Below are 23,652 nucleotides of genomic sequence, written 5' to 3' on the forward strand. Positions count from 1 at the left end.
ATTGCTACTTCGTATGACAAAAAAAAAAAAAAAAAAAAAAAAAAAAAAAAAAAATTGTGTAACTAAGTATTGAAATTATGTTGGCATTCATTTATTCAGATACTAGTTTGCAGATTTTGGAGAATGGTGCCACTAGAAACTGCTACATTGTATGACCGAAAAAATATTTTTACATTTGTGTAACTATTGAAATTATTTGTACATCTGAAATAATGAGCCATAAATAAAAAACCAAAGCCATAAGACTAGGTAGGCTGTGCTTGGTCACTTAAGGCCATGTCATAATATCAGCTTAAGATTTTTCTGGGTGGTAATATAATCAGTGAGTTTCGGAATGTGCTGTGATGATTACCACTGGCAGCTCAGCCTTAACCAATAGTGTACAAACAAGACTTGAACAGGTATGTATCTGGATTCTGGGCAGTGGCTGTCAGCCTGAACCATCAATGGATAGACAGGACATGAAGTTAACAGGATTCAGTATACTGCCTTTGAGATATTAGCTATATATTAAGGAGAAAAATCAAATAAATCCAAGAAAATCAAATAAATCGCATAAATAAAAAGATAATTGATTTTCTTATTTAAAAAAATATATATATAAATCATCAACCCTGTGGTGAGTTATGGTTCTTGGGAAGTTGGGGCAGAGAGATGGTTAGGGGATTATTGTCATTGTTATTATTATTATTATTATTATTAATATTATTATTATTATTATTAAGAACCACATTCTCTGGAGTTCTTATTGATATTATAGATATTATGATTTTATGTATTTTATTTTTTTGGTAGTGGTGGTGATGGGAGGGGGAGATCTAGAAGGCTGGTTTTCCAAGACCGTTTGCAATAGACTTGAAATTTTCAGGAGTGATGTACTGTATCTTGATTGCAGGCTTCTTTTGGCACATTTTTTTCCCTTACCACTAGCGCCTTTTATGTTATTTTTTTCAATTTTTGCTCTCCTGTGCAGCAAAAACTACCGACTCGATTGCTTTGCAAATGTTCCAGTATGCAGTCGTCAACATACACTAGTGCACCTGGGTATTGATAATTAGGTCCAACGAATACTTTTTGAGGTATCGAGGAAAATCTAAACGGCCGTATCATGCCTGAAAGTGCTAAATCGGAAAGTATTTTGCCGATTTTGACCAAACTCGGTGAATATGTAGTGGGTCATAAGTGCACTTGATTTGCTTAGTATGAATGACCTTGACCTTGACCTTGATCTCAGGGCCACAGGTCAGAATTAGTAAAAATTTTTGAGTCATACCAAAAGTCCCTTAATATTAGGTCTACAGTGATAACAAGTATTTTCATCTCGAATGTGGAGTTCTTTGAATATTCCTTTAGCAATTTCAGAAACCAAGTTGGTATTTCTTTATCATCAGTCACTATTAATTATTATTATTATTATTATTATTGCTTTGTTTTAGGTATCCCCTCATGGTAAGGATAAATCTAGCACTATATATCTATATCTGTCTATCTATCTATATTTATATTTATTTATTTATTTATTCCACGTAATGTTAGGCGATTTTATTCTGCTGAATGAGTTCTAGGAGCCAAGCATTAACCCCTTCAACCCGATGACGTTTTCTTATTCTGTTATTGCAACCACTAAGCGTTGTTAATGAGCACTGGATAGACTTTTCCAACGTGAGGAGTTGGATAAAGCCTTCATTAACCCCATCACTGCTAGAGGTGAAAATAAAATAATAATGACCGTAGTGAAAGGATTAAACGATCTCTCTCTCTCTCTCTCTCTCTCTCTCTCTCTCTCTCTCTCTCTCTCTCTCTCTCCCTGACTTACGGTTTCCTCTGAAGTTGAGGCGATTAGAGAAAGACGGTAATTAAGAACATCTTTTGTCAGTTAAGTGGATATAGTCTGATTTAATGTGGAGTTGCGAATGGCCGTGAATGGAAGAATCTAATCTCTCTCTCTCTCTCTCTCTCTCTCCATATATATATGCTGGAGAGAGAGGGAAAGAAAGAGGGGGGGAGAATGTTATATATTTATAGTGTGTGTTTGTGTGTAGCTGTCTGTTTGCGCTTATGATGGTGGTAATGAAGTAGATAATGAAGGGATCGTTGCTGAATAAAAAGAGGATTATTATTACTGAATGATAAGGATATTGTAATCCTCTTTTTTTCCCCTCTGCGCCTATGAATTTTGAAGGTGGCACGATTGGAACGTTAGCTCATACGAAACATGATACAAGAAGACTGAAATTGATGGAAGATTAACGCATTGTACCTGTACTGATAGTTTGCCCCTGTGGCTAGAAAGTATCGTACCTACTTTGCATTTTAATCCAGTTAACGTCAGACTATTTTACTTTGTTGGAAAGAACTTGGGACGCGAAAAATTATATATAGTCATTGACAGTTTGACCTAAAGGAAGCAAAAGAAAAATGTGCTCCTTATATTCCAACTTACAACATATATAGCCCAGCAGCTCAGCGCAGTCAAAGAGTAAAGTAGCTGGAAACTTGTAGCCTCCACGAGTAACTTGACATTAAGAGGCCATGTAGGTTATACTCCCTTTACCTAAACCTGACCCAGATTTTCGTTCTGTTGCGGCTTGTTTTATGTAGGTTAATGGCAGAACAAAACAGTGTCATGGCTCTACGTTGTTTCCATATAATTTCTTGGGGACTAGCATCGTACCGGTACTCTGGTATTTATATCTTGTTAATAGCTCAGCATTCGAGATGGAGAGGTGGCAGTTTTAGCCCAAGTTACAGGAGAGAGAGAGAGAGAGAGAGAGAGAGAGAGAGAAACCTTCCGTCACACTGGTGCACTTGTGACCCCCGCCTCATCCACCTCTTTACTCCCGTGTCCCGTTCGGCTGGTTTAAAGCACAATGGTAGTTAGTGCGGTGTTTGACATCAATCACCCGTATATACTACAAGGGTTAACGGGACTGACAGTGGCTTGCCGTTTGACACAAGCATTAGTGTCGAAAACAGATCTGTTTTATATAAGGTACAGGATCTGACTTTTCGTATTACTAGATCCACTGATGGTGTCTAGTGGTAGGAGTGAAAACGTGATTGAGATAGTTTTATGTGCTCTCTCTCTCTCTCTCTCTCTCTCTCTCTCTCTCACACACACACACACACACACACACACACACACACACACACACACACACACACACACACACACACACACACACACAAGTTGATCGATCTGTTTACTGTGAGGTCTGGTTATATGAACTGAATGTTAATGGTAATAACAGTCCATGGAAGCGAAGATGAAGGTCAGTAGTATACAGATGATATTGTTGCAGCCACCTGTGTGTGTGTGTGTGTGTGTGTGTGTGTGTGTGTGTGTGTGTGTGTGTGTGTGTGTGTGTGTGTGTGTGTGTGTAGCCGTAAAGCCAGTCAGTTGTCGCTACCGGTATATTACACAGGAAAAGTGGATACACATGTACGTGGTTAACCTGATGTCGTCTCTTACTTTTATCTGTCTCCAAATGATGTTCTCAGGTTGGAAGACAGGAACTACAGGGGTTAGGTCTAGCCTTTGTTATCCCATTCGCTAATAAAGGTCTTTCCTAAATTGAATAAAATCATCTTACTAGCAAAAGAAAAAAAAAATCTGATTGAAGGATTTTAAAACACACACACACACACACACACACACACACACACACACACACACACACACACACACACACACACACACACACACACACACACACACACACACACACACACACACACACACAGTAAGCAGACAGTGAGGCCTATTACATTGCAGCGTGCGTCCTGCCTGCCAGTAATAATGCATCATATACCCAGTGTCAGACGGTCCATGGTGACATTCCTACCTCCTCACTCCACTACGCCTCCGCGGAAATAACACTGTGCTTACATCCCTCTCTTACACTCCCTCCTGACATAACACTTTCGTTTAGAGATGACAGTCCAGACACCACAAACGCTTATCTTGGAAGGTACAAAATACACGAAATTTGGGGGTTCATGTTGTTGAGATATTTTCGTTTTGTAGAAAAATGCAAGACAAACCTGATATATATCTTTGTATTTCGCATAATGATTTCGTGTATCATAGATGTCTGGTGAAATTGTGACATAACTGTGATGCTCAAGAATGATACTGAATTTCGCCCCTGGCAGCTTTTAAGTAACTGAAGATGAACAGCAAATGGAATTCGCAGTGCAGCCAGGTCAGGGGGATGTATAGCGCTTGGTGCAGAGGTCAGCACACTAGCATGAAAAAGTCTAGACAAACGTATGAGTAAACTTTTTTCTTTTTATGTCGAAAGCTAAATAGACTCAAGAATTTGCTATTGTTTCCTTTTGTTACATTCACACAGAAGCAGCATTTGAATAAACTGCATTTTATGTTGAATTTGTGTGGGTTGAGGGATAGAATCGGTAAACTACATTATCCTTTGTAATTGTAGGTTGAGAGTTAGACAAAGGTATTCGAGTAAATAAACTATATGGCTTTTAGCACAGCAGATTAAAAGCTAGACAGATTATATTATATATATTTTCTTGCAAGTTGCGGGGTATAAACAGATGTTCAAATGAATAATAATATTCCCTTTTCCCTTCCAGGTTGAGAGCGTGCACGGGCAGGAGGAGAGCGAGTGTGATGTGGAGTGCAGACAACAAAAGGTTAGTGCTCGTTATCCCTTGTTGTTTGGCCCCGCGGGTGACGCATGCGCGGTATGACCTTCTGCTACGGTAGGGGACAAAGGTTCATCAAATATTACACTTCTGTTCTCTTTCCTCCACTGGCTAATATTCCGAAGCTGAAAATTGTGTGGTAGGTTTCGGCGGCTCATGTTTCTCAGTTCGTAGTTGATGGTGTGAGATATGATGCATCAGGGAGGAAAATGACGGACATGCCTAATATATCAGCTCTTACGTTTCTCGCTGTCCAGTGCTGGCTACCATTCCTAAGCTGAGAGATGCTTGGTATGTTTCTCTGCTCACAGGCGATTCTCGTGGATGTGATGCTTCAGGGAAGAGAGTGATGGATATGAAGTGTGAAGTAAATGCAATGAAACGCGGGGAGTATTTTTATCCATGACTGTACGTGCCTTCTTAGGATTTTTTGTTTTACCACATTATTATTATTATTATTGTTACCACTGCTACCACAACGGCTACTACTACTACTACTACTACTACTACTACTACTACCGCCATACTACTACTACTGGTGCATTGAACATGGGAGTATAAGAGAAACGGAAATACGAAATAGGAGGAATAATTTACTTGAGGAGGTAAGGAGACGGAGGAGAGAGAGTATAAGTTACCACTCCACCCTTCCCCTGTCACTTCGATTGGCGGGAAAAAAGGTGAAGGGGATATGATCTCACCCATTTTTTATTCTCTCATATTTTTTTTTTTTACCTCCCCTCCCCTTTTTTTCCTCTTCATTTCTGCTACCTTGAGCTGTCCTGACGTTACGCAAGAAGACGAAGACTGGTGAAAATCAGACTTAAAAACCGAGATGATGTGCGCAACTAGGACGCCTATTTCTGTACTGTAAGCCTTAGTTTTCTCAACTCAGGATGATAACATTTACTGTATTTACTGTATGTGTTCAGTTTTAATAACGTTATTTATTTTTATTACGGGTATTACTAACCAAGCCTGATCTCAAACGCTACCTGAAGCTAACGTAACTCTGACCTAAACAGATTGCTTAACCTAACCTAATTCAGAGATATTAACTTAACCTAACCTAGACCTTCCTGGAATAGAAGGAAAGGGAACAGGTACACAGAGGTCAGATTTATCCTCACTGAAAAACACCGTAGCTGCTTTATTCAGGTATGGGCAACCTCAGCATCAGTAGATAAAAATTAAAGCAATTTTTTTTATGTCTTACTGTGGGTGTTGCCTGATCACTCCATTCCCTGAAGCCCAGTAAGCCTTTACTATGCGATACAGATGGCACCGCACCCCTTCACTTGTCACCACTTGGACTCTAATAATTGGCCATCATTAGCAACTGAGCAGATTCTAGGAGTATCCCATTCAGGGGTGATGTGATGATTCAGTCTTGCAGAACTGGTATATCTTAGCGTATTTCTCTCTCTCTCTCTCTCTCTCTCTCTCTCTCTGCTGTTTATCTATGTTTTTTTTCTTTTTGCTGTGTCTATATATATATATATATATATATATATATATATATATATATATATATATGATGTCTAAATTTTTACTTTTATATGTTTGTGTATGAATAGATGGATCGATACCGGTAGATGAGTTGACGGATGGATGGATTTATGAGTATGATGTGGGTAGTCTAGCGTCTGGTATATGTCTGCTAGTGCCCACACGGCTCGCTGCCCATAGACATACTCTAGCAGCTGCCACCTCTGCCCCTGTACCTTCCCTTCCCTCTGTTCACACTACTCTACCCAGAAAATACCACATACCGTAAATGTTTTTACTTTCACGTAATGCTGAGAGGATTGGCAACGGGGCATACTGTCATTGCATACTGTTAGGTAAGAAGCATAACGAGTATGTGTTGAATAATAATTAATTAGAAATACAGCATGGGACCTAGTTTCCATGACTGTCAGCCCTTACATATTTCGTTCTCACCACAGTCGATATTCAGTATTGAAGAGAATCCTTCGGACTGAGTGACTTACATACGATTTCATTTAGATATTCTACTGTACTTGGCAGATAAGTACTTTGTAACTCATTCTGGTGTATGACAGATGATTTTGTTTAGTTTAGAGATCCTCGGGATTGAAGACGTTAGATATATTACTGGATATCATTCATAGGTATTAAGGATTTGAGTTAAAGTAGAGGATGTTTTTCCGATTGTTAAATATATTCAAGATTAGGGATGGTGTTATGTAATAGGTGAAGTGATGTGACTGAGCACACGCCAACACCAGACTATGTTACTCAGTTTGATTTCCACCTATGGACAGTAACATCGATCCACATTTTTCTCGAGCAGTTTTGAAGAGGTAACATAGTGTTGGAAAAAAGAAGTGATGGGCTCCGAAGACTGCACTGTGTTATAGCAGAAGTCATTACTCACAGGCTCTTTAGTTATCATAACGAAGGGAATCAGTATGAATGTCTGAAACTACATTTCTTCCCACGGTTTGATTCAGTAGATGGATGAAAATTTCGCTGGATAATGTTATTCGCACGGTTCATGTTAACTGGGCCTAATATGCTTGTTTAACCAAAGAATATTATTATGGCTAAGATGAATCAAGCACATCTTAACTCAGATTAGTAATTTAATATGATAATAAGAGTGCTTTAATTAGTGTGTGTGTGTGTGTGTGTGTGTGTGTGTGTGTGTGTGTGTGTGTGTGTGAGAGAGAGAGAGAGAGAGAGAGAGAAATGGGGAAGGGCTGGAGCTGGCCCTTTCAGTGCAATGATTTTTAAAAACTGATATTTGTTACCATCAGATAACATAAATTTTGGGTGACTTCAAGCGATGAATTGACTGTAAACGATCTCCATCAGCAGTGACGTCTTTTATTTATTCCAGCTGCTAAAAGACAGTTCAAGTCAGCTTTCTATTACCCCTCATAGGGAAAGAATTAAGAATCTGTACAGGATAAATTCAGACGATTCAGTGTACTAGGGAAGACACCTAACTTCGTAACTGGGCAATGAAAATATATCCAGGGCTTTATGTCATAAGAGTTAACCTCGTCAGTACGATGACATTATGAATACCTCCAGACGATTTTGTTCAGCTAATAAGAACCTCGTATGGAAGAGGTTAATGAGGGCTACCGTATATCTAACCTTTGTAGGTGGAAAAGTCCCTCCTAAGCAGGGTAAAATCGTTTGGAGACACTGAAAATAAAATAACAAGTCCCCGGTTTGAAGATATTTACCTGGAACATGCCATGCCGCCAGGAGTACTTAAGCTTTTCTGCTAATTTTACATGCAGCAAGATTTGGTGGACCGCAGTCTTCCTACTGCATGCATGTAAAACAAAACAAGGGTAGGCTACTGACACGTGTTTAAGGGCACTGTAACCCACGATAGTAATGGTCATTGGCTGAAGTTTAGTCGCGATCCAGGTTCCAAATCCACTGACCACAAATACAGTTACCGGTATGTGCAAATATTTAGTGTATTAGGGAGAATTTGGACGCCAGAGTCACTAAAAGCAAGTAAAAGTGATATATATTAACCCAGTTTCTGAAAGAGGATAGAACTTTCTGGTAGGCCGGCACAAAGTCTAAAGACCTTAGTTGAGCAGAACTGTACTACACCGTCTTTCATGAAGCACACTGGGCTTCAGAGGGTTAGGGACGTGTACTGAATAACCCCAGACAATTTTATCACCCGAAGAAGACACCTAGCACCATGGAAAAAGAATATGGATAAATAAATAAATAGGTGTCTTCTGCATTGACCTTCTTAATCTTTGTTGTAGGAAGGTTGATGTCTGAACCTTTTCATACCGAGGATGTTTTTATATTCATACTAACTCCTGACGACTGTATTTAGCTGAGGATAGTCTTTTCGACCTGGTGGGGTTAGATACAGCCTTCATTAAGTCCATCATTATCAGGGGGATTTACTAAACTGAATAAAATCATCTGGAAGCAAGAACACAACAAAACAATAACAATAAAATTAATAATGATGATGGTGATGATAATAATAACAATGATGATGATAATAATAATAATAATAATAATAATAATAATAAATAATAATAAAAGGTAGTATGAGTCAAGAGGTTAACTTGAGGAAGACACCTAGCACGGTAAGAGTTAAGAACCAGTTAGTCTTGAGAACTGACGTCAATTATCTGTGTTGACAATAGGTGGAGGTGGTTAGGATGGAGTGGGGGAACGGAGGGGAAAGGGAGGAGATGGATGGGGGAGGTAAAGAGGGGAGAGTGGGGTGATGGAGGGATGCGGGAAGAAGTGAAAGGGGTGGAGGTGAAAGGAAAGGCGGGAGGGGAGATAGAGGGAAGGTGAGGGATGGAATATAGGAAATGAGGAGAGGGATGGAGGTAAGGTAAGGAAGAGGAATGAGATGGAGCGGAGGAGGAGGAGAGTTAGGGATCAGTGGGGGAGGTAGTGGTGGAGAGAAAGAGATAGTGAAGGGGAAATAGGGGAGGAAAAGGTGGAGAGAGAGAAATGAAGGGAAGTGGGGAGGTTGGCTTAGGGTGATATAGGATGAGTGGAGGAAATGAAGTGTAGATGGAAGGGATTGGAGAGGGGAGATGGTGGATGAAGTGAAGGGGAGAGAGGTAGGGAGACAGGGAAATTGGATGAGGAAGGGGAAGGTAGAGAAATGAAGGGGAAGAGGAGGAGGAGGAGGAGGAGGAGGAGGAGATGAAGAGGAAGGAGTAGGGGTATGGGAGGAGGTGAAGGGGAAGGGATAGGGGTGATGTATGTAACTCGACACAGGCTTAAACAATGTTACTAAAAAGGTCCATAAAACTCTCATCGGTGTATTGCTTCTCTCTCTCTCTCTCTCTCTCTCTTTCTGTTTTTTTTTTTAACCATATTTACCTTTTCAGCATTCAGTTCAGACACCATCGAATACTCCATAGATCACATCCACTGCTAGGTTACTAAATGTCTTTAATCACCATCCAGATAAAAAAAAAAAAAAATGAACACTGCCACTTTATTCTTGACACCTTGGGACGATTTTGTGCTGAGAAAAAAAGATGAGGCTGGCGCTGGGCAGTATATTCCCTGTAAATAAATAAAAACTCGGTAAATAAATGAATAAAATGAGTATCTGTGGCGTCGTATTGAAAAGATTAAGATCCGTGGAACTTTTCGAGGACGTCTTTCTTAAGCGAAGTAAATTCATCTTGTGTCGTCAGTCTGAAGAGGATAAACGCATTCCCCAGTCATTCAGTTTATCTTCTACAAATAAAGTTAATTTTTTAGAATGAGTGAGAGGGAAAATAGTACGATTATATCTTCATCTTCGTCTTTTTTTTTAGTCTTCATCTTCATCAGCATTATCATATTGCTGATCTTTTATTTCCACCTGTAGATGGAATAATGACAGACTCGTTTCCCCAATGAAATGTTACTTTATTGTTTTAAGGAGGATATAGAGTGTAGCATCTCATCTGACAGTGAGGCTTGTTAAGTAATTGTTGTGTGTAATTAGACAGACGGGTGTGTCAGCGTGGGAAGCGGGGTGGGTGGGTGGGGGTGGGGGTAGTTACATGCTTACTGATGTCACTACACTCTCGTTTGTGTGTGTGTGTGTGTGTGTGTGTGTGTGTGTGTGTGTGAAGCGTGGTGGGTAGGGGGTTGTTTGTGAGCTTTTCACTGGTATGACTGTTCTTGTTTTTGTGTATTTGTGGATTGTGTGACTCATTTCACTGCTCTTTGTGTTTGATGGTTAGCGAGCATTTAATTGTGGGAGGGATTATGCCTATTAATGTCATGATGTTTGAGTGTCTGTTGGTATGTTTCTTTGTTTGGTATCATTCCTGTATTGATGTGTATGTTTGTTTGTCTGTGTCAGCGTGGGAAGCAGGGGTGTTGATTGTTAGCGTACTGTTGTCACTCCATTCTTCGCTGTTTGTACATTGAGTTTGTGTGTTTGCATGTTATTAGGCCCACTTCTGACAACACCCCCCCCCCCTGTGTGTGTGTGTGTGTGTGTGTGTGTGTGTGTGTGTGTGTGTGTGTGTGTTATTACGTCATTTCTGTCTTAGTATCGTTATGTGTGCTCGTTAGTGTGTTTGTATGTGTGGCTGCCAGTACAAAGGAGTACCAAGGAAAGCAAACAGCAACATACCTTATGGTCCTTTCGAGGCTGTTTGTTACAGAGTAGACTATGACTACGAGATCTAACTCTACATGCTGAAGGATAAGGATAGTAAAGCAAGAAGGCTCCCCCCACCTCCAAACCCTCCAGTTAAAACTGGTAAGAAAAAGTGAGAAAAAACACCATGCAGCATGGACAAACTGACATGGAATTTTCATAGGAAAGCCTGAAATGGAAATATTACTTTCTATACGGTAATACTTTATCTATAAGCTACATGTATGAATAACCTGAAAGAGAAAGTAGTGAAGTAAAATGAATAATCAAATAATAAATAACGCATGACAACGTGTACGGGTACGTTGAGTTGACGGGGTGTCTGCGGACACAGCGTGGAAATTGCACAGTGCACTGTGTGGATGTTCAGGGGTGGTGCGCAGCCTTGCCTGGCGCTATTAAGGTAGGCAGCAGTCAATCAGGCCTACTTATTTTTTTTTTTTTTTTTCCTTAGTATCCCACTTGATGGACTGTGGAAGAAGAGTAGCCTGGGCTAGCAGTCCATCGGGTTCTCAACCTCCTCCTCCTTCAGCTTGGGTCATTGTCTTGTTCTTGATGCCACCAGACGAATTGATTCAGCTGCAGTAAAACCCAGTAGTACTGATGGGTTGTGTTTGTCGTGGTGTGGTACTTATTACATTATTTTGGTGTGTGTGTGTGTGTGTGTGTGTGTGTGTGTGTGTGTGTGTGTGTGTGTGTCGGTTGTATGTCCATTGGAGGGCATTAGCCCCACATTAATATATTTTCTCCAGACAGAAGGCAGACGACTGTCTCGATCAAATCAGTTGATTTGTTGCCGTGATTAAGTCATGTTTTTTCTTTTCCATCATCGTATGTGGTTTATTCATCTGAGAGAAAATCGAAGATGAGAACAACTTTTTTTTTCTGTTCCCCTTGTTTAAGGGTGAAGGGCATATTGAGTAATGGTGTGGCCAAAGAGTTGACCGGAATGGCAATGGCCGTTCCTGAAGTATGCTTAGACACCCCAGTGGCCAACCCATTATTGTCTGGGGGAATACCTGACTCATAAAAAGCTGTCCTTGGGCCATCCCATTGTTGGCCTTGGCAACCTCATGGAAAAACAAAAAACACTGCGCCCCTGATATGTACCGATCTGTTGCAAATGAGTTTGTTGAGAAATTCTGACCATTTCGAGAATTGAGGTGATTATGAGCAACATGTGTAAGAGGACAGCGAACAAACGCACTGACACGCTCTGCTGCAGCCTTACTGGAGTGGTGGTGGTGAGGGAGAGGGGGGGAAGCGTATTCAGGGAAGGACACATATTATTATTTCGAGGATATAGGATTGTGGATGATGGATTTAACTTCTGTTGATATATAATTCTAGGGATAATACTCGTAACTTTAGTTGAGTGGTGGTGGTAGCAATGGTGTGGTTGTGGTGATAGTACTGTAGTTAATGTGTGGAAATGGTGGGGGTGATGATTATGGTAGTTAAAGGTGTGGAAGTGTTGTTGGTGGTGGTGATAGTGAGGGTAGTTGTGGTAGTGAGTGTGGTGATAGTTACAGTGTGGTGGTGGTGGTAATGACAGTGTGGTGGTGGTAATGACAGTGTGTTGGTGGTGGTGGTAGTGACAGTGTGGTGATGGTGATAGTGACAGTGTGGTGATGATGGTAGTGACAGTGAGATGGTGGTGGTAGTAACAATGTGGTGGTGGTGATGGTAATGACGGTGTGGTAGGGATGTGTTTGGTATGGTTGTGATGGCTGATGATAATGGTGACAGTGTTTTTTAATCCCGAAGACCAGTCGACATGGGTACATTATATACATATTTTAGTCTCCCTGCCACTAGAAGATTATTATTTAGCCAAGCAAAGGATTTAGTGTCGTGATGATATGGTAAAATGATGGAACTGGTAATCGCGTCTGTACCATGTTTTTTTTTTTTAAATCAGTCAGACGATTCATTTTAGTTAAGAAGAGACTCTTAATAATAGAAAGTTTAAAAAATATTCTCAGTTGAACCTAATATAATCCCACAGTGACTTATTTGTGCTACTGCAGACGATTTTATTTGAACATCGTAAAGGAGGTTTTAGAAATATTGGTCCTCTCCTTTAATCCCTTCAGTACAGTACGGTTAATTTTATTCCTGCTAGCACCAGAGAACTTAGTCATCCTAGTAGAGACCCTTTGATAGTGAAGGAATTAGTGGCAGTATTCATTAAGCCCAGCACTATGAAGGGCATCTTTCATTCTGGCTTGTTACACCACACAGTTTGTTGATCTTGAGGAGGCATTTTGCAGTGAAGGGGTTGATAGACGTAAAATTAATGATGATAGTAGTGGTGATGATGATGGTGGTGGTGGTGGTGATAGTGCAAGAAGAAACAGTAGCAACAATACACGTGATGATAGTCGTGGTGATACAAGATAATGATTAAAAATTGATTGGTGCTAGAAAGGCTCAGTGGTGGCTCCGTGGTAATGTGTTGGTCTCCCGGTCTGAGTGTACCCTGAGTATGGGGACGGAAACCCAAGCCGTGATGGATATTTAAACTTGTCGAGCGGAAGAAGCAGTAGAGATGACACACTTTGTTTTGGTCTTGTCTTCCAGGGACTTTATTTAGCTGACGAATGAAGTAGTGAGGAGGTTGATGGAAGTTGTTTTATATCTCATCAGTGGGAGAGGTCCTTCTTGAACTGAAAAACAAAATCGTCTTGAAATGGTCATAGTAAAATAAGAATAACGTCCTTCGATGGTGGGAATAAGGAATTGGTAGTAGCCTAAGCATCAATTCCATTCTGTCAGAGATACTTCTTGAACTGAATAAAGTCAGGAGGTAACCAGAATGATATAGAGAGAGAATGTCATGAGCCTGAGGGATATAATATTGTTGACGGAGGCAGTGGTGATGACAGATACGGTGGGAGAGTAGCAGCTGCAGTACACAACCATACCCTGCCGGTGATGGTGGTGGTGTGGTGTTGAGGCATGGCAGTTGTGAGCATTGTTAACCCTGCAACACCCAGGCTTCTGTGACTCACCCTCAGATGAATTAAATCGTCTTGTGTTAGCTGGAATGAAATACGAAAGGGTCGATGTTGACAGTGGCAGTAGAAATGATAGTGTGAAAGTAACATGCAGGCTTCTGTGACTCCCTCTCAGCTGAATGAAATCGTCTGGCGTTAACTGACATCAAATACTAAAGAGGTGATATTGATTGTGGCAATAGAGATGATAAACGTGGTGTGAATATAACAGCTGGAGTGCCCTACCATACCGTGCCAGTGGTGGTGGTGGTGGTGGAGGCATGGCAGTAACAATTGTGGTCATTGTTATCCCTTTAATCCCTTCAACATTACGGGTCTCACTACAGGGATTCCTCTGACAGTACCCGGGAAGTATTTTTTATTTTTATTTTTTAACTGGATAATATCAGACTTTAATTTAGTCAGCTTAAGATATTCTCGGGGTATAAAGGTTAATGTAAAATTATAAATGAGTAAATAAATATATAAACTCCCTCCTCAAGCTACAGGGTTAAGGCCGGAATCGTCCCTTCAGCAAAATATAATGGTACCCCTTCTTTTAGGGGTAAATAATCGTGGTACCGGGTAGTGGTGGCAATGATGGTGATAGCTATGGTGCCAGAGAAACAGTACCAGTAATAGTGGTGGTAGTGGGGATGAGAGGGTGAGGTGGTACTGTTAGGGGGGGTGGGAGTGGGAGGAATTGTGGGGGGTAGGATGCTGGGGGAGGGAGAGGGGGAATGGTGGGGGGTCGGGTGCTGGGGGAGGGTGGGGGGTATCATTATCCACTTGGCCTGCCTCTGCACCTGCCGCCTAGTTCCGCCACCCGCCGCCAGAGCACCACCACGTTCACTCTCAAGGTCCCTAACTTTCATTTCTTAGTAGCGACATAATTTTCTCACCTTTTTTTTTTAATGTGCTTTTTGGATATATTTGGTACGCTCATTAGTAGTTGTACAGGTATATTTGTCGTTATATTTTCAGTATAATTAGTTACTATTTGATCAGTACGAATCGTTTGGTTATGTTTAGAAGTTGCTCGTTTGTATCCGAAAGTTGTGTTCTTGTCACTGGAAGAAATTTGGGTATTGTGGTATTTTATAATGATGGTAGTGCTGCATTATTACCGTGTGTGTGTGTGTGTGTGTGTGTGTGTGTGTGTGTGTGTGTGTGGGTGTGTGTGTGTGTGTGTATTGGCCCCGTTATAAAATGTATTTTTTTAGCAGGTGATTATGCTAACTGTATTTGCTGTTATTACGTTGGAATGATTTTGAGCCCTTTTTTCTTCCTTTTCTCGGACATTACTTTGTTATTTTGGTGAATATTTATTTATTGGTTGGGCTAATGATAATGTGGTGATGATTAGAGGCCTAGTGATGGCATTATTTTATTGCCATGAATGAAAGTGTATTATAATATTGGTGGGGATGATGATGATGAATATATATAATGTTACTATGATAATGTGGTTGTTAGTAAGATAAAAGGAGAGAGAGAGAGAGAGAGAGAGAGAGAGAGAGAACTGAAAATTGATCATTATATGTCCAGGTCTGAGAAAACCGTAATCTCTAGTACTATAGTCGCGGCGCTCGACTCTGAGGTTGTCATTATCGTACCCTGGCAACCTACTTACCAACAGTGCGTCCGCTTTCGTATCAGATTATACCCGAATCATATTATACACCAATATATTATGCACGAATATTATTAAACACGAATCACACGCGTATCGTATTATACACGAAATCGGAAACATAGTTAATGGGTAGGTTGCCAGGGTACGATAATGACAACCTCAGAGTCGTGCGCCGCGAGTATAGTTAATAATAATATTGTTCTTTAATAACCCTGTTACTAGTTCTTTGCGACTGAACAAGATGATTTGTCACCCCTTCCCACCTCTCTCTCTCTCTCTCTCTCTCTCTCTCTCTCTCTTCCCACCCCACCCCACCCCACCCCATACACCTGTCTTCCGGTCTGCTGCTACCTGTCCACTTTCAACCCCTCACCCCCTCCTTCCGACCGGCTCTCTTTCTCTCATCCTCTCTACCACCCCGTCATTCTCCGTTCCCTCACCCATCTTTCCATCTTCCTCCCATCCATTCATCCACCTCCCATTCTCTTTCATCCTGCCTCTTCCTTAGCTCCATTCCTTCCTTCCTTCCTTCCCTTATCCCCTACTGTACTCTTACTCCCATCTTCTCCGTCCCCTCTATTCCTCCATCTCTCTCATCCCTTCATATTCCCATTCTCTCCGTCTCTCATTCCTTCATCTCTCAGTTTCTATTTCTCTCTCCCATCCCTCCATCTATTTTTTCCTGTCTCTCCCATTCCACTGTGTCTCCATTTCTCTTCCTCTCTCCCATCCCTCAGCCCCTCCATTTCTCTTTATCTCTTCCATCCGTCTATCTCCATTTCTCTGTCACTTCCATCCCTCCACTTCTTAATTTCTCTTTATCTCATCCGCCCTTCCATCACTCCATTTCCGTCTCTCCCATTCCTCCATGTCTCTCCATCCCATCCGTCACGTCCACCCCTCCACTTCACTCCGTCTCTCCTATCCCTCAGTTTTTATCCGTCATTTCCATTTCTCTCTTTCTCCCATTCTTCTGTTCTCCCATCTTTTCCATTTCTCTCCGTCTCTCCCATCTCTCCACTCTCCCCTCCCCCCATTCACCTGTCTTCCGGTCTGCTCCTACCTGTGCTACACACCTGCCCTTCGCTTCCTCCCTTCCTCCACCCAGCCCTCCCCTCCCACCCTCTCCCTTCTCACACATTCCTCTTTCCCCCCCCTCCTCTCTTTCGCCTCCTCATCCCTTCCTCCCATCCTATACATTCTTACTCCCTCCCTCCACCCCTTCTCTCGCGTTTCTTTTTCCATATATCTCCCTTTTGCCACAACTCCTTCCTCTTTCACTGTCGCATCCTCTCCCTCCATCCCTCCACTCCTTCCTTTCTCATTCTCCCATCCTCTTCCTCCATCTCTCATTCTCCCTCTTTCCACGATGGAGCCAGTGGTATAATGGTCAGCACATCCATCGCACAGCCAAATAAACCCAAGATCGATTCCCCTACCGGTCAGACTCTTGGACTAAAGTGTTTCCCCAGTGCCACGATCATTTTAGTGTAATCAATCAGTCAATCTCCAGTGGCCGTGTTCACCCAGCAGCACGATTTAAGACATGGGGTGTAAATTTGATTGTTGAGTGGTGTTCTGCAGGGGAAGGATTTGACCTGGTAAAAATTGATTGCGTTAATGACTCTCGTGCAGTTGATAGGCGTTAATTATGAGCTTCCTTCCCTCCTTCCGTCCTTCCTTCCATCCATCCATCCATCCTTCCTTCCTTCCTTCCTTCCTTCCTCCACACGGTTAATTATCTCATTCCTCCTCTGCCGGAATAACAAAGTACATCATTAATAACTGGGTCAGTGGCATGGAAAATTGGTGTGGGGACGTCAGTTGTACACCTGTTTTCTTATGTATTCTGCTGTAAGTCATTCATGTACTTTTGTCTGTATTAGTGCGTATGTTCACTGCGAGAACGGCCACACACACACACACACACACACACACACACACACACACACACACACACACACACACACACACACACACACACACACACACACACAGGAGGGATTAACAATATAGGGAGCCAGTGACGAAAACCAAATTAATTACCGTATGAAATTGGAATAACAGAAATAAAAAATTGTCTTATTCATTGACCTGAAATATGTAAACTTGTTTATTTTATGATGGTGGTGGTGGTGGTGATGATGATGATGATGATGATGATGATTAAAATGAACTCCGGATCCCATGATTTATTCAGGTGATAAAATTACTTGTCTACCTGGAACAGAATTATAGAGTTGTATTTACCTTGCGCGGGTTAGTCTTGCCACTGTTAACTCGTAGGCTCCCATGACTCACCATAAGCCAAAAAAAAAAAAAAATCTGATGTAACTTGGGGTTTATTTCTTTCTTCATCTTCTTTTCTTTTCTTTTTTTTTTTTTTTTTGAGGGGGGGGGTTGTGTTCATGAAAGGATCTTAGTCTTTGCACGTCCCCCTGTCAGAATTCATTCCTTTTTAATTAACATACTATTGTCCAAAATCCATTGGTTACGTATTCTAGGCATGTAGGAAAGAAAGTATAATGGACTGTTAACAATAATTATATCCTACCAACGCAGCACCGGCCTTACGGGAACAATGGACGGAAGCTGTGCCGGGGTGTCGCTCGCACAAATGGGGCGTGGCCAGGAATGTCGGTTAGATTAGCCCGGACGTGGATTCAAAAATAACGTACGGTCAGTTTAATTCCGTCATAGGTAAGAAATGTTATTGGGTGAAGGACAGGTCTAATCTAACCATACCTGGCTTAACGTAACCCAGTCATGTCTTTCGTCGTCTATATATTAAAGCTACGATCTGGAATAAATGTCTTAAAATTGGGCTAGAGTTTGATACAATGTACGATCAGACAATTCCCGATCGTAACTAAAATTTTCCCTGTTAGAGAGAGAGAGGGGGGGGGAGGGAGTGCAGAATCATTCCATATCTCTTGTTCTTCCAGCCCAAGTGAAGCATAGTGTAGGGAATTAATGCCTGGGGAGTGGGCAGAGACTGATAAATATATAAATAAATCAAGTACAGTGAAAATTCCCTGTCGTCACTAAGGTTTGTTACCATGTTGTAAGGAGGAAAAAAGAGGGCAGAATCTTTACATGTCTCTCTTGTTCTTGTCAAAATAAAGAAAAGGAAAGAATGGTTGGAAATAAGCCAGGACGTTTAATAAAAGAAAAAGGAAAAAGAAAAGAAAAAAAGACCTGTCAACTTCCTCTCGTAACGATGACAGGGAATGACAAGAGAGAGTGCGGATTCGTGCATGAAGTTTTGTTCTCCATGCAATAATATAGCTTAATTACGAAAGGAAATGGGTCATATGCTCTGTCGTGAGTCTCGGCAGCTTATGGTCATTATAGTACATCTGGCAGCCAACCTCCCTCCCTTTGCGTCATCGTGCCCTCCTTCGTACGTCACAGCCGGATTGTCGTTGTTTTCCTGCCATTTTTGAATTCCTCTTTAATGAGTGTTTTGCATGCTATTTTTGGATTCCTTTTAACATGGTATATTGCTCGTCATTTCGGAATTCCCTTTAAATTGCTTTTGCGTACCATGGAGACTGTTTAGGTAATTAATTTATACGGTAGTTATGGTATCGAACGAGCCATTCCACCCCTCCTCCCGGGAGTTATTAAATTTTCACACCTTTTTATATTTCTGAGTTTGTTTTCTTTACCGCAGACGTTTCTGAAATTACTGGTAATTACTTTTGTTTGTCATATCTGAGATCCTTTTAAGCTACCTTTTTATTTTGCCATATTTGAGAGAGAGAGAGAGAGAGAGAGAGAGAGAGAGAGAGAGAGAGAGAGAGAGAGAGAGAGAAATAACAAAGTTGGTAGGAGGAAGTAAAATGATAAGGCAAAGCAGTATATGGAGTAGGAAGAAGGACTGGAATTGATGCAGAGTGAGTTTGAAAAGCAGTATAATATAGAGGGATGACCTACACTGGGATGAAGGAGGGTGCCAGTGGAGCAGGATGAGTGTGAGGAACATATCGTGCATTTTAAAATACAGAATGGTGAACTAAACTGCAGTGAAGGGTTACGGTAGAGTCGTTATGAGGTTATCGGTTAATTAATTGGAGGGTGGAATTGGATGGAATTAAAGACTACAGATGAGTGAGAACAAAACTGAGCATTGTGTAGTATGTAGATGGAATGGGGTGGACTGAGGGACTGCTGTTGAGATGGGGCGAGCTTGAGAAATGTATGCAAGGGGTGGGGAGATGGATGGAAGGAAGAATTGCAAGGGAGTGTTGGTAGTACTAGAGAATGTTAGAAGGGCGGTGGAGTATGGTGGAGTGATGGATGGCAGAATAAAATGGAGGGATATATGTAGCATTGCATTTTGAGTCGGGATGTGGTTGGGAAATGTAAATACCGACAAATGGACTGTGTTGGAATAGAGGATTGTAGTGGAGTGGGCTTAATGTTAAAGAATTCATGAGAGAGAGAGAGAGAGAGAGAGAGAGAGAGAGAGAGAGAGAGGCGTGGTGTTGAATGAGTGTTGAATGGAAGATTGTAGTTGTCAGGATGAAGTTAAGGAGTGTTATGATATGAGTAGGAAGACTGATTAGGCAGGAATGAAGGATTGCAGGCGATGTTGCAGAATGTAAGTAGGATGGCGTGAGATGGAATGAAGGATTGTGGTATAAAGTTCAGGAGTATATGCAGGAGGGTGGAGGGGGATAGAATGAAGGAGTGCAGTTGAGGCAGGAATAGGTTGAAGAATAAGTAGGAATTTAGAATGAAGGGCGATTAAGTATAGTAAGATAAGGAATACACGTAAGAGGGTAGAATGGAATGATGGACTGCAGTTGAGTCGGAAGGAAATTAAGCAGTAAATATGAATAGGAGGGTTGACGAAGCTAGAATGAAAGATTACAGTGAAGTCTATATGAAAAGAATTTATACAAGAGGATGGAGTGAGGTAGTATGATAGACCAAATAAGTTAGAAAAGTGGCTATAAAGAGGGAAGCATGCTGAGTTAGATTGATGGACAGGACTTGGGTTAGGTTAAGTTTGAGGAGCGGATGTAAACAGAAAAATAGATTTGCGTTAAAGGGTTGCAGAGGAGTGGTGGTAACGCTGAATGGAGCAGGTGCAGGAAGTGTGAGTGTGAGGGAAGGTAATAGTGAGTCAGGGTAAGGTTGCGTGGAGACAGCATTTAATCACTGCTACCTTGGATGACACGCACGGATATGACGTCATGGATTACGGAGAGAGAAATAAATGTAGATAGGTAGACGTGCATAACGACCGTGGTAAATGTAGATGGATAGATAGACAGACATGCATAACCACAGGGACGGAGAGACAGATGGATGGATAGACGATTACACACATTGATATAGTGTTGTAATGATAAAACAGTTGCTAAATTGATTAACAAACAAGATTTCCAACATTCCCGAGGTGATGCCAGGACCCCTCGCAACCATAGTACACTGACATGCTTCTGTTCAAATCGCTATGACAATTAATGAACATACAGGAACACTGAATATTGAAATTCACGAGTTGATGTGGTTTGACGTTCGCACCAGATTCCTTTAAATTGACTAGAAAAAAGAATGAAAGAGACGTGTGGGGTTATTGACGTAAGGAACAATTGTGGCAAGTTTGGAACTATTTGGCGAAGAAATAAATAAATAGCGCCATGTTGAAAAGGCGTTGGGAGGCTGAGGAAAAAAATAAAAACGAAGGAAATACAGTAGCTGGAGAGAGAGAGAGAGAGAGAGAGAGAGAGAAAGAGAGAGAGAGAGAGAGAGCATATTTCGAGCTATTAGTCAGAATGGAAGTAAATAAAGATATGAACTAGGTATATGTAGGTGAGTTTATAAGGGTAAGAGGAGGCGTGGAAAGCTAGGAAAAAAGGTGAATGGGTAATACAGATGAACTTTTGAATAACTGAGGTGGATGAGGATGTTAAAGAAGCGAAGGACTTATAGAAATTAAATGGATGAAATTTTTTACGGAGGTGCACATGACAAAAATTGCACCACTCACTCTCTCTCTCTCTCTCTCTCTCTCTCTCTCTCATACCTGGCAGTGAACGGTATGGCTTAAACACAACGTTATTATGAAGGGCCGTTTTGTGTGGATCGTTTGCCCTGTGAGATGGAGCCGAGAATGTGGAAGACTTCAATGGTGAGTGGATGGATGCTTGGCCTATTTTTACTGGGCACTTTGTCGATATTTCTCGTTTTGTGTGTGTGTGTGTGTGTGTGTGTTCTTTCCGTATCCCTCTCACGTTATATAACTGGGAAGCGTTGAGATGGTCTTGGTGGTGGTGGTGGTGATGATGTTGATGATGATGGTGGTGGTGGTGGTGGTGGGATAGTGATGGTGGTGGTGGTGGGGATGATGATGATAATGGTGGTGATGATGATGATGACGATGATGGTGGTGGTGGTAGGGGTGATGATGATGATGACGATGATGGTGATGGTGGTGGTGGCGGCGGCGGTGGGGATATTGATTATAATAATGGTGGTGGTGATGGTAATGATGGTGATGGTGGTGGTGAATCCAGGAGTACAGGAAATCCCAGGTAACAATTTCCCATATTTAGTTACGACTGATTATGAGCTTAGCGTCGAATTACCTGAGATATTAGCGAAGGAGATATTGGGTAGCGAGGACGCCCAGGTAAAGTTCAGGTGAGAGAGAGAGAGAGAGAGAGAGAGAGAGAGAGAGAGAGAGAGAGAGAGAGAGCTGAGGGCCAGGTAAGATTAAGGTGAGAGACAGGGGAGGGGACGGAGGGCCAGGTAAAGTGCAGGTGGGAGAGAGAGAGACAGCACCTGGTAATTACCTAATCACATCGTTACCCACCAAATAAGAGTGAGTCCTGCTAGTGACGTAATTACAGTAGGAACGAATAAAATAAAGGCTATGAAAGAAAAGCAGTACAGTAGAGTAAGAAATGAGGAAAGAAAAGTAGAAGTAGATGAGGAAAGGGAGGGAGTGGAAAGAGGGTTGGAGAGGGATGAGGTGGAGATTTTTTTATGCAGTGAAAAGAGATCCAAGGCTGGAGTATGGGAGAAAAAAGTAGAGGCAAGAAGAACAAGAAAAAATGGATGAAGGGATAAAGAACGTGTGAAGGTGTGTGTGTGTGTGTGTGTGTGTGTGTGTGTGTGTGTGTGTGTGTGTGTGTGTGTGTGTTAGAGAGAGAGGGAGAGAGGAAAGGGAGAGAATGTTAGATAAAAATATTAAAAATGATAGTGTGGCAGAATAGAAAGAGTATGCATAGAACAATGGAAAAAGGGGGGAGGAGTGAAAGGAAAGGTGTAAATACAAAAATAAAGAAATAAACAGTCCAGTGAAGATAGAAATAATAATAGATTGATGGAAAGATGACTTGTTCCCTTCGTTGCCATAGCTCGTTTTGCGTCATCGTAATAATAGAATTGATAGTGTAGTAAGTGGCTCTGTAACAAACTAGCTTCATAACAAAGAGGTCCGGGGTATAATCCACAGAAGGGTATCATTATTTCGTTAGCTTGGACAGGTATAAAACGCGTAATACTGAGTACCTTCAGGTGTGTGTGTTTGTGTGTATATGTGTGTGTGTTTGTTTAGTTTTTTCAGTTGCTTTTCATCTTTGGTATATGTGTGTGTATATTCAAATTTCCATATTGGTACTGTATGTGTGTGTGTGTGTAAGTTTTGTAGTTGTTTAGCATCGTCTTCTGTGCTGTGAGTGTGTGTATATTCATTGTTTGTGTGTGTGTGTGTGTGTGTGTGTGTGTGTGTGTGTGTGTGTGTGTTAAGTTTTTAGTTATTTTGCATTGTCTTTTGTGAATGTGTGTATATTCATAATTGTGTGTGTGCGTGTGTGTGTGTGTTGGAGGGGGAGGTTTCATCAGTGTTTGGTCCATAAGATTGTTTGCTTAGAGGAGCAATGATGGACGGGAGGTTGTTATGTGGGTTGTTTGGTAATTAAAAGGGGAGGGAGGGAGGGAGAGAGAGAGAGAGAGAGAGAGAGAGAGAGAGAGAGAGAGAGAGAGAGAGAGAGAGAGAAGGAGCGACGAGAGGTGAGAGAAGACGAGAGAAAGAGGGCAGACAGGTGGGGTCAGTTGTGTAACCTTATACCAAGTTTCTCAGGCCTCTTGTTTTACCTTGTTTGGCTGTTTGTTTTTGTTTGATTACGTGTGTGTGTGTGTGTTTACGGTATGCTAAATGTGAATGTGTATATTAG

General features: G+C 41.5%; 1 protein-coding gene across 1 annotated transcript in view; it reads left to right on the plus strand.

The window, feature by feature from the left end:
• Positions 1–3,266: 3,266 nt before the first annotated feature.
• Positions 3,267–23,652, plus strand: part of sev (receptor protein-tyrosine kinase sevenless) — a 212,496-nt gene continuing 192,110 nt past the window's right edge. The window contains exons 1-2 of the mRNA XM_080272579.1: positions 3,267–3,272; positions 4,603–4,662. Coding sequence (XP_080128705.1) covers positions 3,267–3,272; positions 4,603–4,662 — 66 coding nt within the window. The remainder of the gene's footprint in view (positions 3,273–4,602; positions 4,663–23,652) is intronic.

Source organism: Coenobita brevimanus, chromosome 1 (genome assembly GCF_032717465.1).
Source record: "Coenobita brevimanus isolate Jiangsu-jjx chromosome 1, ASM3271746v2, whole genome shotgun sequence".
In the NCBI taxonomy this organism is placed as follows: Eukaryota; Metazoa; Arthropoda; class Malacostraca; order Decapoda; family Coenobitidae; genus Coenobita; species Coenobita brevimanus.